The sequence below is a fragment of the Sus scrofa genome, chromosome 1 (genome assembly GCF_000003025.6).
Source record: "Sus scrofa isolate TJ Tabasco breed Duroc chromosome 1, Sscrofa11.1, whole genome shotgun sequence".
NCBI classification, from domain to species: domain Eukaryota; kingdom Metazoa; phylum Chordata; class Mammalia; order Artiodactyla; family Suidae; genus Sus; species Sus scrofa.
The window spans coordinates 242965747-242980186 of record NC_010443.5 but is presented as its reverse complement, the minus strand read 5'-3'; the positions used below and the strand labels follow the sequence as shown (position 1 = coordinate 242980186).

At 42.4% G+C, this 14440-nt stretch overlaps 1 protein-coding gene across 5 annotated transcripts in view; it reads right to left on the bottom strand.

The window, feature by feature from the left end:
* PLPPR1 (phospholipid phosphatase related 1) overlaps window positions 9565–14440 on the bottom strand; it is a 288102-nt gene continuing 283226 nt past the window's right edge. For all 5 annotated transcript variants that reach the window (XM_021066769.1, XM_021066742.1, XM_013993715.2 and 2 more), the window contains one exon: window positions 9565–10672. In XM_021066769.1, coding sequence (XP_020922428.1) covers window positions 10640–10672 — 33 coding nt within the window. In that variant the 3' untranslated portion in view covers window positions 9565–10639. The remainder of the gene's footprint in view (window positions 10673–14440) is intronic.

Sequence of the window (14440 nt, the reverse complement as noted above, 5' to 3'; positions counted from 1 at the left end):
TTAATGCTGGACCTGGCAGCCTTAGTCTCGAAGGCTTGCTACTCTACTGTTTCATTGTTATGTTTAACCATGGCTAGGTATTTTCCACCTATCCTTATATGTGCTCTTCATAAATTTCTATTGCTTCTGGAAGTAAGTTTCATTGCTTTAAAAATCTGGAATTCCCACTGTGGTTCAATGGGTTACAAACCCGAGGATGGGGGTTTGATCCTTGGCTTCCCTCAGGGGGTTAAGGATATGTCCTTGCCACGAGCTGTGGAGTAAGTGTCACATGTGGCTCAAATCCACACTGCGGTGGAGTTGCAGTAGCTCTGGTGTAGAATGGCAGCTCTAACTCCAATTAAACCCCAAGCCTAGGAACCTCCATATGCCACAGATGCAGCCATTGAAAACAAACATCAAACAAACAAAAATCCTCTGCCGTTTACACTGTTGGTAGCCTAAACATTTGCCTTCCTGATGGTACCCATATGTCTCTGTGCTTTTGTGATTCAGGAATTATTCTAGCTCCCACAGGTGAGTGCTAATTGGTGTAGATCTATAATAGTGGTCTTTTTTTCTTCATCCATGGATTAGTGTAGGGAAGGACCTGTGGCAGAATTTTTTTTTAATTGGCATATGGAAGTTCCCAGGATAGGGGGGTGAATTGGAGCTGCAGCTGCGGGCTTATATCACAGCCACAACACTGCTGGATTCAAGCTGCAGTTGCAACCTATGCTTTAGCTTGTGGCAACACCAGATCCTTAATCCACTGAGGCATGTGAGGGATCAAACCTGCAGCCTCAGAGAGACAATGTCAGGTTCTTAACCTGCTGAGGCACAATGGGAACTCCAGCATATGGTATAATTCTGGCCAATGAGATGTCAGAGACATCTGAAGAGAATGGAGATTGTCTGAAAGAGACATTTTGGCGTGTGGGGGAAATTTTCCTTTTGGCTGTTGTTTTTTCTTAAGGTGGAGGATACATTGAGACCATGAGGGGAGCTTGTCTGAGGATGAAACCAGTACCCAGGGTCTGAGCCAAATGAATTGCAGAGAAATGGAACCGGGGCTCAAACTATGTTGCTCCCACAGTTGCTCAGTCTTTGGATTTCTAGTTATGGGACTCAACAAAGTGCCTACCTGAAGCCATTTGCACCAGGGCTTTTCGCGCTTTGGTACTGAAGACTATCGGGATGACGAACACGTCTCCCATCACAGCCGTCCATCCTCTTTTGGACCTGGCCTGAGGCAGTGTAGAGGGACAAATGGCACAACCGAGTTTTTTAAATCAAAATTGAACAGGATGAATTGAAAACCCATAACCGTCTTGAATTTTATAAGACATTTTTTAGACTCTGTAAGTTTCATAAGCTTCGATACTATGCCTGGTCCTCAGGTTAGAGGACCATGGGTTGTTGTTGGAGGAGACTGGGTTACATTTTGTCTGTGATGATGCAATAGTGGGGAGCAGTGAAATCTCTGATGGCGAGTAGAGTCACTTCCATCTCCTGATTGGAGGGGGACTGAAAAACAAGCCATCTGTATTGCAGAAACACAGAGCAAAAGTGCTTATTGAGTGTTTACTCCATACCAGAAGCCCTGCTAAAAGCTTTCATGAGTTCTACCATTGAATCTTCACATCAGCTTTAACAGTAGATAGCCCACGAGGCAGTGAGTTCAACGAGCATGGAGAGTCAGCCCCTCACAGGTTAAGATGCTGGATTTGATTTTTCGCAGTCTCTGTCCTGTGGCTACAGAAGATAAGGATGTTCTTCAGAGCGCACATCGAAGCCTTCAGATCATGTATGGACACAGAAGCTGGGAGTGTAACTCCCTGAGCTCATCGTTTTCTTTCCCTACTTTGCCCTGCGACATGAGGAGCAACCAGCCAATCTCATCATATCCTTCAGCTTGACCAAATGTCCCAAAAAATCACAAATTCACCCAGCCCTTTGCTTCTTGTAAGAGGCTGAGTAGGAGTATCCAGTGTTGACATTTTGCTTAGAACGATTGCCAAGTCATGCCATAGACTATCAGTGTTCTCCTTACTGCTTGAAAGAGTTATTGGCATCTGTAAATCTAATCAGAATAAAGGGTCAATTCCAGAAAGGCCAGATCCAATTTAGAAAATCATCCTCAAAACTCTGTTGCTCTAGAACCACTCTCAGTACCAATATCTTAGTCAGGGCTCTCCAGAGAAATAAAACAAACATTCTGTTTAGAAAGAAAGAGAAGGAAAGAAACTATAAGGAACGGCCACCTGCAATTATGGAGGCTGAGAAGTCTCCAGATGGGCAACCTGCAATCTGGAGACCCAGGGAGAGCTGATGGGTTGATTCCAGTCTGAGTCTGAAGGCCTGAGAACTACCAGAGGTAATTGTCTAAATTTCAGTCCTAAAGCCAGCAGGCTCGAGATCCAAGGCCAGCCCATGTGTCAGTATGAGACTTCAGGCTGCAAACGATGATGTCTCAGCTCAAACTTTTAGGCAGGAGGAATTGCCTCTTTGCAAAGGAAGGTCAGCCTTTTTGTTCGGCTTAGTAGCCTTCCATTGACTGGATGAGGGTCGCCCATAATAGGAAGGGAAACTATTTCACTCAGCCTGCTGAATCTAATGTCGATCTCATCCCAAAACACCCCCACAGACATACCCAGAATAATCTTTAACCAAATATCTTGGCTCCCTGTGGCTCAGTCAATATATAATACATAAAATTAATCATCACAGGAGTTTGCTCTGTGGCACAGCAGGTTAAAGACCTGGCATTGTCTCTGAGGCCTTGTGGATTTGGTCCCCGGCCTGGCCCAGTGGGTTAAGGATGCAGTGTTGCTGCAGCTGTGGCTTGGATTTAGTCCCTGTCTGGGAACTTCTATATGCAGTGGGTACAGCTGAAAAGGAAAAAAAAAATTCCAGCGTAGGTAGTTATGAACCTATTTCCATTAACAGATGAGTAAACTAAAACTTGGGGGCTTTAATCTACCTGAGCTCATGCAAGGAGAGATGAGTTTATAAAAGGATTGGGTTTATAGTCTTCCTCTACAACTCACGTAACTAGTATTTTGCCCACCTGGCAGCAGTAGCTACCCAGGTTGCAGTAGCTAGAGATGAAATAAACTAGTCTTCTCTTGTCTATTATGGCTTCCAATATTATATAACTGAGGTGAATGTGATAAGGGTCCTTACAATGTTTTAGATGGATTAGCTCAACACATAATAGTAAAAGACAGACTTCAATAGTTTTTCAAAAAGAAATATGAAAAGCCTTTCACATTAGAGTAAAAGACAGACTAGGCCAAAGACAGAGGGGTTTGCTAATATTTTAGTATTACATGTGCAGAAAGAAAAAAATCATACTAAGCAGAGGTGTGTGTGTTCTGACCTCAGTGAGAAAGCTTTAGTGAATGTTCAGCATTGCCCTGAATGAAAAACAAAGTCAGAAAAGAAAGAACACCGGTAGAAGAAATCTAGTTGTGTCAACAATGGAAAAGTCAGTTTAGCCAGGGGACAAGAACTGTGTGGTAGGTTTTTTCCACAGCTTATGCAAATACCCATAGACACTATTCAGCCTTTTTTTTTTTAATTGCATGCTAACCAAGTAACATTTTAACTAATTAAGTGCTTTTCTAGACATCCTGACTACAAGATGCAGTACCTGTGGAGGATATCAAATTCTGGGCCTGAATTAGCGAAAATTCCACCCTCAATTAATAAATGTGTTCTGAGTTTACACACAGTGTGATAAAGATGATATTTGAAAATGTTTTTACATACTTTTCTCTTTTCGTTTCCTTACTCTGTTTTTTTTTTTTTTTCCTGTGGTTCTTTCTGAAAGAGTGCATAATGATTAGTCAAGTCCATTTCACTTGTTTTCACTGATCAAGGTGGTTATAAGACTTGCTTGTCCTCCAAGCCAGGCACAGAGCCTAAATAAGATGATTGGCCGAGTTATTTTCCAGGCACCTGGAATCTCAGCTGTGTCTAGTTCAAGCTGAGCTGGTTAGGAAGGACTAGCTCAGACTCCCTCCAGCTGGGCATGTGCTGGCATCCCTCGTGACCTTTTGAAAGTTCAGAGGCCTTTGCTTCGGCGCACCTGTGCAGAGCCCTGGTTAAGGCACGTTTCCCGATCACGCTCCTACACGCCCCATGCCTCAGACAGCCCTGCTTCTTTATTGGCTATCCCACAAATCCCACAAACCCCTTGGCTCCCAGGGGGCGGGTTTGAGAGAGCGTTTTTGGTCTTTGCGTCGCTGCCTAGTGATGACATCTTTCCCGCCCACCCCTCCTCACAAGCTTCTTAGCGATTTGGTTTTGCTGTGCATCTGGCAAAATGAAGCTGGCCCAGTGACAAATTTGGTTGCCTAACCAGGAGGTAAGTCCTGTCAGAAGTTTTGCCTGTTGGTTTGGGAGCCTCTTGCTAGTACTGGGAGCCGCTGCCTGGTCCATTTGTTCCAGGGTCTGTCCCTTGATGCACCTGGCGAAGTGCTGTCAACCTCGGCACTTAGTTTCATTTTATAGTGGGGGAGAAAACCCACAAACAAACAAAAAAACCAAAACATTTTAGGGGTTTGGAAGATGCCTTTCGGGTAACCTTGTTAAAGATATAAGCTTGTGCCCATGTTCTCTGTGAGGTCCTGCTGGTTGTGGGTTTGCGGCCCACGTTGTGGGAGTGGGCAGACAGTATAAAGGTGACAACCACCAAGGTACCTGGGTTGAAGGCCTGGGACTTTGTTTTTGGATCCTGTCAGGTGCCAGGGTCCAGCCCCAGCAGCCAGGAGACAGCGAACAGGAGGAGGGGCTACAAACAGGCTTGGAAAGAATTGGAGCCAACTCCCTCAGCAAGTGCTGCAGATGACCCGTTTATTGAAAGGAGAGCATCAGCTTTTATACATTTTACTTTTATGCATGATTATACAAACAACAATATATGTTAATTATTCCAAACTATTCTTTTAGTTTTAGATTTTAAATAAAGATTACGTACAAACTGTACTTTTATTCTTAAAAAATAAGTAAATAGCAAGCAGAATAATTGGTATCTAATTTTTACTTTAACAATGATTTGGCGTAAGGTGATAAATATTCTTGCCTAAGCTACCTATTGTGCTCCTCTAGCAGGCATGAATAGCCATTGATGGGGAGTGGGGTATTCACACTTGGCTTGCTTTCGAGGTCAGGCTGACCTCAAACCATTAGCAGGTTGTGTGAACATAAACTGTCTTAAATAAACCTTATCTATTATAAAGATCTTTATAATGATAAAATCTATATATCAAAAGAATCTTGCCAATTATAATAATAATTTCCACCTGCTGGGTCCCAACAGGTAGCGTTTATTATAGAAAAAAATGTCTTGTCTTATAGTATCCATAATTGTTGGGCCATGGACAACACCCAAACCACCCCTAATCTGTCTCCATGGGGACGGACCAGAGTCCAACAAAGATCTCCAGGCCTACATGGCAGTTCTGCATAGTATTTACTATTACTCCTCTGAAGGGAAACTTCCCATTCTTAGGGAAGTTCTTTATGCATGGTTCAATTGTTTTCAACCTATTTGACAAGGGCTTAGGTTTATAAGTAAATAATGGCCATACTTGGGTGGAAGCTCAGGAATTTGAGAAAGTTCCCAATATTATGAGCCAAGAATGACTCACAACACACATAAGCGTCAGACAGAAAAGAAGCGCAAGAATAGAAGAGGAAATCATATTTCAGAAATTTTACTAAACAGGATCAGCTGGGGATTCTTCGAAACTGCTTTGCAGCTTCAGTTTCTTCAGCCTCTGGTGTAGCGTTGCTTACAGGTAGGCCTCACACAGGATTATTCTTCTTAGCAACTTTGTGGCTCCCAGCAGTCAGGCGGGGCAAAATCCCTTAAGGCAAGCCCCCACTGGAGGTGGGAATGCTCAAACTGGGGAGTCGTTGGGATTGATCTGGGTCCATTCTTCTTTTTCAACTTCAGATTTCTTTAATTGGAAGACCAGTGTAGCAACTTAGAGAGATGATCAACAGAGAACAGAAAATCTTTTGCCATGAATTTTTTGCAACCCACACCCCGACCTGGGCCAGTGTTCCAAATGTATCAAATACTCTCCTCACCTTTATGTTATGAGAGGAACATAAAATGGTGCTGGATGAGGTCAGAGAGGGGGCAAATCAGCTTCACACACAATCCCTGGCAGCCGGCACAGGCTGTTGGAGGCACAGCTGAACCAGCAGTGGATCCTAATTGGGATGCAGTGCTGGGGAGAGGCCAAAACTTGAACATTATGGAGATGGCATTCTTGCAAGATTGTGAAGAGGGGGCCGAAACAGAGACGTCTGAGCAAAGTTCAGGAGGTCAAACAGAAACCCAGTGGAGTTTCTTCAGAATTTCTGGAAAGGATCTCTAAAGCCTCTAGGCATATACACAGCTATAGACCGTGAAGCCTCGGGGAATTTAAAGATGGTTGATGGGTTAAAGGCCTGGGACTTTTATTGGTCAGAGAACCCGTATATAGAGAGAAAAATCCAAGAGTTGAAAGGGGCTTTAGGGATATGCCTATGTCTCAAGTTATTGAAATTGCCTTCCAGCTTTTACTGGCAGGGGCCAGGTTGAGGAAGAAAGGGGAACAAATGGAGAATGACGTAACTGGCTACTCCACTGGTGGCTGCCTTAACACAGGACGAGCTGGACCAAATCGAGGAACCCACAGGGACTTAGCAAGAGGTAAGAGGTGCCAAACTTCCCCTTGAATGGCCCGCCCGATTGTGGGTGCACTCTGGCTTCCTTTCAGCTCTTTGCACGTGTAAAGCTCTTTCTTGCCTCAGGACGTTTGTACATGCTGTTCTCTTGGCCTCATATGCTTTCTCTACTTTCTCTCCAGTTACCTCCTCCTCATTCTAACATGTGTATCACTATACAGATATCTTGGCCTAGCTAAATCAGGTTTCCTTCAAAGCTCTGAGTGTTTTGTTGTGGTGTCCCTTTTCTTCCGCTTGACTCTAAATTCCATGAGGGTAAGCAAGTCCATTTCATTGGATATGCCCAATTCTTAGCATGATTCCTGACACACACGAGATGCTCATTAACCACCTATTGATCCTGGGACATCTGAATCTAGAACAAAGCTACAGGCGAGAAATTTGTGGTTCCTATCTAGTCCTTAGTTTGAATTCAGCAGGACGAGAGTAGTGTAACAGCTTTAATGTAAGCTCCGTAAAGGGACTGAGGGCAACCCGGTGCTTGTATCTGCCTCCAAGATATTTAACACTCTTGATATGGTGGTTGTTGCATATACTAGGAAATCACGGCAGCGCTTTTGAAACAAAAATGCTACTCCTGGCTCTTCTGCTCTTTAAATCATTCCAATGATGCCTATTCCTTCTCCTTCTGTGTGTGGGAATCTGCCGGTTTGCCTTCTGCTGCCGTGGAGCATTATATAGCCCCTCTGCCTATTGTGGCTAAGTTGGAGGGCTTGCTCCACTTTACCAAGACAGGCACCCACATACTCATAACTGCCAAGTACACCTTCCTCACCCTGACTTCTCTATCTGAATATACTTCTCTTTCATGGACCTCCAGGCCCCGTTTGAATTTTCCGTATTTCCAAATGACTCATAGTCTCCTCAGCCAAATTAAGCAGAAGCCTGGAATCCATCTATTTGACAAGGTTTAACTGTTGGTTTTGTCAGGTACTCCTCTGCGTGCAGAATCAGAGAAATGAAAGATGTCATCCACATCCTCAGGGGCTAATTGTCTCGGGAGGTTGCCTGTATACACACTTAAAAAAAAACCCCTTATTATCATTATGATTATTTTTGCTTTCTTGGGCTGTCCCTGCAGCATATGGAAGTTCCCACTAGGGGTCGAATTGGAGCTGCAGCTGCTGGCCTACATGACTGCCACAGCAACGCCAGGTCCGAGCCATGTCTTTGAACTACACCATAGCTTTCAGCAAAGCTGGATCACCAACCCACTGAGCGAGGCCAGGGTTTGAACCCACATCCTCATGGCTACCAGTCAGGTTCGTGACCGCTGAGCCACAATGGGAACTCCCTGTATGCAGTCCTTATTTGCCTTTCATTGGCTTTTCTCGGCTTCCCTCTCACAGTGAGTCTGACTTATCAGGCTACCCAGGGTTTTCCATTAAAGAAGAGAAAAACTGATTGTAGAGTTCATTCTGAAGTCATTGTAACCATTCCTATTTAGACTTTGTGTCCCAGGGCATTGTCCTTTGGAGAAGACCCTTGTGCAAGGGTCCTGAAGTCTAAGAAATGAATCTTAAATGGAAGGGTCGACAGATTAACATGAGGGCTGTGTAATGACTTGAAGTTAAATGAGGGTAACACTTAAGGCTGCCTTGTCATAGCAGGAGGAATTGAACCAGCTCAGTGAGCCCAGGGGGTGTGGCCCTTATTCCTTGGGCCCCCAGGTAGTGTCCTGTGGAGCATCACTCACTCACTCACTCATGTACCAGTAACCCCCCCAGGCCAGGGAATAGCGGTTTGGGGCCGGAGGTCTCAGAACACTTCTAACAGGTCCTCCCAGAAGGGAACCAGAGAGCCGAGTAGAAGCATAACCCTCACTTTTCTGCTTAGGTTCTTGGAAATACCATCTGGCTGTCCTCCATGTAGATGGTCTTCTTTTTGTGGTAAGAAATAGGTAAGGTAACGTCAATATATCCTGCCAATATTTTTCAGAATGTCTTGGGAACAGTGCAGTAAAACTGATCTCTCATTGCTGTTATGAAAACATAAAATGGGTAGGAAATGCATCACTCTGAAACTGGGCAACAGTCACAGTGTACTGAACTAGCTTATACAAGATTGGAAGACTTGGAGCTCACAAATGATCCCTTTTCATGAGCAGAATGCATCTTTCTCATCATGTGCTTTTGTTCCCTACACCATCCCCTGAACCACCTAAGTTCACCTCAGTAGGGTGATCACATTGAAGGGCCTCTGAAAAGATGAGGATTCAGAGGCATTTTGATGTGGCAGAAAGAATGGAGTTTGGAGTTGGGCACACCTGGATTCTAATATTAGTGTTGATGTGTGTCGACCTTGGGATCAGCACAGCTTCTCTGGGCTCATCGTTTTGAGAGCAGCCAGAGTATGGTTGTGGCTTAGCATCTGGCATGAGTAGGGCTTTCAACACTTTGCTTTCTTGCCCACTTCCCCAACTTGTAGTCAGATGTCACTCAAAAGGGGTGTGTGTGTGTGTGTGTAAGTGTAAGTAACTTTAGGAGAGAATGAGGTGAGGGATGAGGGAAAGCTTCAGCAGAGGTAACTTCTTTTGCTCAAGATGACTCTGAGTTTTTACTGACGTCTCAGAAGTGTCTCTGGGCAGGCTGAAGACAAAGGTATTTGCTTGGTAGGCATCCAGAAGGTGCCTTTCAGTGTCTTCACGTCAAGAATTCTTTTGCCTAAACACATACTCAATCATGAAAAGACGTACTGGTCATCAGTCATGCCTCTATTAGGTCTTATCTCAGTAGGCATGGAACTGAAGGGGATAAGCACTTAGGGAGGTCAGACCCTGTGACTCTTCAAATACGTTTGCCCAGGGATGAAGCTTAAAACAAAGGACACGAGCCAGAATACTTTTGTGATAACTTTTTTCTTTAGAAAAAAAAATGTACAAAAAGAAAAGTTAAAGAAGAACCAACATGGAAGTGTCAAGAGAACATTCTGATGGGTACAGACAAGGGAGCGCCTTCTCTCGAAGGAGTTACACATTAGTTATTACCATGCTAGAAAAATGAGATGCAGTTAAAATTGGAGCCACAAAGTCAAGCTGTTGCTCTGGGGCTCTAGGCTGTAGATGCTCCGCCACCCTTCCTGTAAAGTAATACTGTGCAAACTATAAAATATACATTTTCTACAAAGTCCGTACAGTGAGATATACAAAACTGAGTGGATAGGGGAGGCTGGTAGTGGCATTTTTGGGGAACGCAGGTGGCAGTATCACCTGCCAGCCCAAGGGCATGGCTGCAGAGTGATCTTGAATTTCTTACACAGGAGAGGCCCTTAGGTAAGAAAGAATCATGCCCAGCATTGCTCAAATCCAGGATTCCCTGTCACTGGTTGTGTAACTTAGGTGATCTTTTATTAATATATTACTTTGAATGTGATCACGTGTCAAGAAATCTGAACACAAAGTTCTTTTTCAGGGTAGTATTTTTTCCTGCACAATTGATTGCTGAGATTGACCATTAACCAACATCATTTTCCCTGTAACGCAAAAGTGAAGTTTCATTAAAATTCCAAAATTCCAGAAGAGGCAGCAACCGTGGTAGTAAAAGATTAAAGTGAATTATTATGTTCATTTTATTGGTATCTATAAAACTGAGAAAAGAGGGTTTGTGTACAAATATCACCAAACAACATCAACCATTGAATAAATGTGGTTCTTCGATGCACACCTGGACAAGAAAGTTTTCTTTAAAATTTAAAATTCTGGCATAAATATATTAAAGCTGACCAAAAAAAAAAAAAAAATCAGGGCAAGCTACATCACTTCCTCATACAAAAAAAAAAATGTACAAAACATTAGCTTCTAACTAGTTAAACGTAATACTTGTCTTCACAGTTTGACATCAAGTAACTGTGTGTCTTGAAGTATCGAATAGGAAGGTGATTTTTTAAAAAAACAGCTTGTGACACACCAGCCATCTCAGGTAACTTCGGTCATGGAGGCAGAGTGATTCTGGGAATATAAGTAGATACAAACTTAGTTGACTCTAGCACACACTTACTGTTCCCTGAACAGCCCCTTGCTTTGTGGTCTCAATTTTGTATGGGCTGTTCCTGCTCCCTGATGATGCTCTTCAAAGGCCACTCAAATTGTTAAATCTTCTATTAAACCTTCCCTGAGATTTCAACCAAAATAAGATCATCTGTATTATACTTAAGTATACTCTAATGAAATATTTAAAGATCTCAATTTTCGATGCACCCCACATATTTTTTTTTAATATTGTGTTTTAATGTTGAGTTCTGTTTTTAAAGAATTTGCACAGGCTATATCGAGCCATACGTTACAGAGAAGTGAGTTTAATTCTTTCAAGCACATAGGGTTTTTTGGTTTAAGGTATCTTCAAATTTCTAGAGAAGGTAATACGCATGATCCTGAGCCTTTTAAAATTTCTTGATTTGGGTTCCCGTTGTGGCTTAGTGGTTAACGAATCTGACTAGGAATCGTGAGGTTGTGGGTTCAATCCCTGGTGTTGCTCAGTGGGTTGAGGATCCGGCGTTGCTCTGAGCTGTGGTGTAGGTCGCAGATGCAGCTCGGATCCCACATTGCTGTGGCTGTGGTGCAGGCTGGCAGCTGCAGCTCTGATTCGACCCCTAGCCTGGGAACCTCCATGTGCCGTGGGAGGGGCCCTAGAAAAGGCAAAAAGACAAAAAAAAAAAAAAATTTCTTGATTTGCTCTCTAGTCTCCCACATTGCCTATTTTTAAATGTTCTGTGTGTTTTGAGGAGTATGATGTAAATATGCCTTAGATCAACCTTTTAATCATCTATATCTTTACTACATTTTGTTTGCTTATTACTGAGAAGTAGTAAAATATATGATTGTGACTTTGTTCCTTTTCCCTTATAATTTTATCGTTTTTTGTTTATATGCCTTGTTCATAAGGCCCTCACTTCTTTTGTTTTATATTATATATATAACACCACCTTTTTTCAGGCCCCAGGCTTTCTCTTTTGTTTGAGTCCATTGAGTCCTTAAGAAACAATGGCTTCAGATCTAATTTATTACTATAGATTTGCTTATTCCTGTTTGTTTTTAGGACATTAGAAATTTAGGTTCTTGAGTTCAACTAGAAATTTTAGAAACAGTGTTGTATATTTTTCAAGATCAATTTTTGATCGATTATGTTTGTGAAAACTGAGGTTTCTGCATTTTTTGCCATAATATGAAACATAAATTTCCTTTCATGTTTTTACTTCTATAATATACTTTCTTTTAACTTTTTAAAAAATTTTCTTTTTTTGAGTGGCTGTACCTGTGGCATATGGAAGTTTACCTGCCAGGGATTAGATCTGAGACACAGCATTGGCAATGCTAGATCATTTAACCCACTATGTTGAGTTGGGTATAGAACTCATGCCTCTGCAGCAACCCAAGTGCTGCAGTGGAGTTCTTAACCCACTGAGCCACAGTGGGAACTCCTATAATATGCTTTCTTTTTTAAAATTTTTGGTCAATACTTTGGTCACTTGTAAGATTCTATTTAAGAGTGAGGGACAAAGATGAAGTAATTCAACAGCCTAAGATAACTAACCGGATGACTTTGGGCAGATTTCTTTAACTCTCCAAGTCTTTTTTTTTTAATGTATTTATAATATGAAGTCTATAATATCACCTGTTCTAAATTAGGTGAGGGAGCATTATAATTCCCCTGGGAATATTTTCATACATGATTTTTCACTCCAGAATGGCTGAATCAAAAACTTGTAGAATAAGGTTATAGATAGCTGAGCCTCAGGATAGACTGCATCCTTTGTTGCTGCTGTTGTTAAAGAAAAAAATATATTTTTTCTCCCCATCTGGAGACATAGGGAGATTTTATACCACACACAGGTTGAGTTAACACATTGTTTCACCTCTAATTTCATTTTTATTCATAGAAACTGTGTTCAACAAGGACATGGTGGCTCCAGGCTAAGCTTGATTATCAGGTGAATGTGGAAATAGGGGTGCAGGGCAAGGATAGCTAGGGGCTGTTTTCCGTAGGAGCACAGGAACTGTCACAGGATAGTGCTCTGGAAAGTTGACCCTTGGTTTTGTGTGGATTCTGTAATTATTTACTTCTTGGTTTCTCTTTACTACTTGGGAAGGATTTTAGAAAATGTACTTTCTCAGTCACAGAAGCCAAATGTGCAGATTTGAGTTGATCTTTTAGAGAGGAGGAAAGGACCCTGCAGCTCTGGGGGTTCCTATGGCAAAGGAGAAAGATGTTTCAGGAGGAAGGAAGGAGGGGGAGGGGGTTCCCTCTCATCCAGGCAGACTTGAACCTACTTTCAACAGTGGGATGGATTTGCATGGGAGAAACTGTGCTCTAGAGAGAGGTTCCTAACTGCTCTCAGCTCCCAAAAGAAGATGGTTCTATCCTGGAAATTACAAGGGAGAAGCTCCTAACAGAAATCTCAGTTGTTGGAGAGCCCAGGAAGCTCTTGCCCACCAAGGAAAACATGCGACATATTTATTTTGGAGCTATAGCTCAGTTTAAACTCTGCCAGTTCTCTGCAGCTCAGTTCAAACACCCTATCCCCTGCAGTATGTTCCAGATTTAATACTGAAAGTCATAGATTTCAAGATGGAATTTTCCTTAAATGTCAGGCCGTGGAGTGTAGAAGAATAAGCAGGGCCTTTGGAATTAGATGGAACAGTGTTTTAATCTTGACCAGGTGATCTTAGGCAGGTTAATTAGACTCTGTGCCTTTCTTCATCTATAAAATAGAATAATAGCAATTGCAGGATTATTATAAGGATTGAATGCGATGGCTTGCAATACTCATTTTCTCTTCTTGACCAACAAATAAAGGGTATATAGCCTCCTAATGGCCCATGTGGAAAGCAGATGCTTGGTTACTTGAATCTTGAAACTAGTGTGGGAGGCAGTACATTGCATCCAGCTTCCTGTAACTTCATTTTTTGACTAGCCTGCAGAAGTCCTGTTCATCACTTTTCATAAACCTCTATTTACTATGGACATTGAGATATTAATGATTGTCCAATTTTAGGTTCTTGGTTTTGAGTAAAGGGTCTAGTTCAGGTTTTGGTTCTGATTTGTGTCTGTCCATTAAACATTGATTTCACACCCAGTGAATGCCAGGAAATATGGAGAGTAAGAACACCATGGTTCATAGGGTTCAGACCCTCAAAGATCTATGTCCTTGGGGGAGGATATGAGGGGATTCTTGACATTAATTACAAAGGGCAATCACAGGAGGGGCTCTGAGCATCCTTTGGCCCAGCCTGGTATTCACGAAAGGCCTTAAATTGTATCCAGAAAGTGATGTATGTGGAAATAAAGATACATGGACAGATTTGAAACATTCAGCTATTGCCTGTAGGGAACAATAAGTTAATACATATTTTTAAGGAACTTTTAATCCATATTGTGAATAGCAGATTTTGAAACCGTGTTTGGCACTATATTTTTCAATGTAAGCGAAATCTCCCAAAACATGACCTGGATATCTCTTTGCCTGGTCAACTATTACTGGTCCTCAGGGAAAAGAGAGAAGTCTAGAGAAGGCTTCAGACAGAAGGTGATGCTTGAGCAGTGACGGGTTGAAGGATGCAGGTGTGCTTGTGGAAAGAGTCCTTAGACCAGGACTTTTAGGGCACAGCGGACAGTGTTTACAAAGACAGACTGACATGTTTGTGTAACTTGGCAAACATTTGGTTTGCTTTAAAATTCACCTTTGTCCTTAGTTGCTTCATCTCAAAAATAGAAGGAAT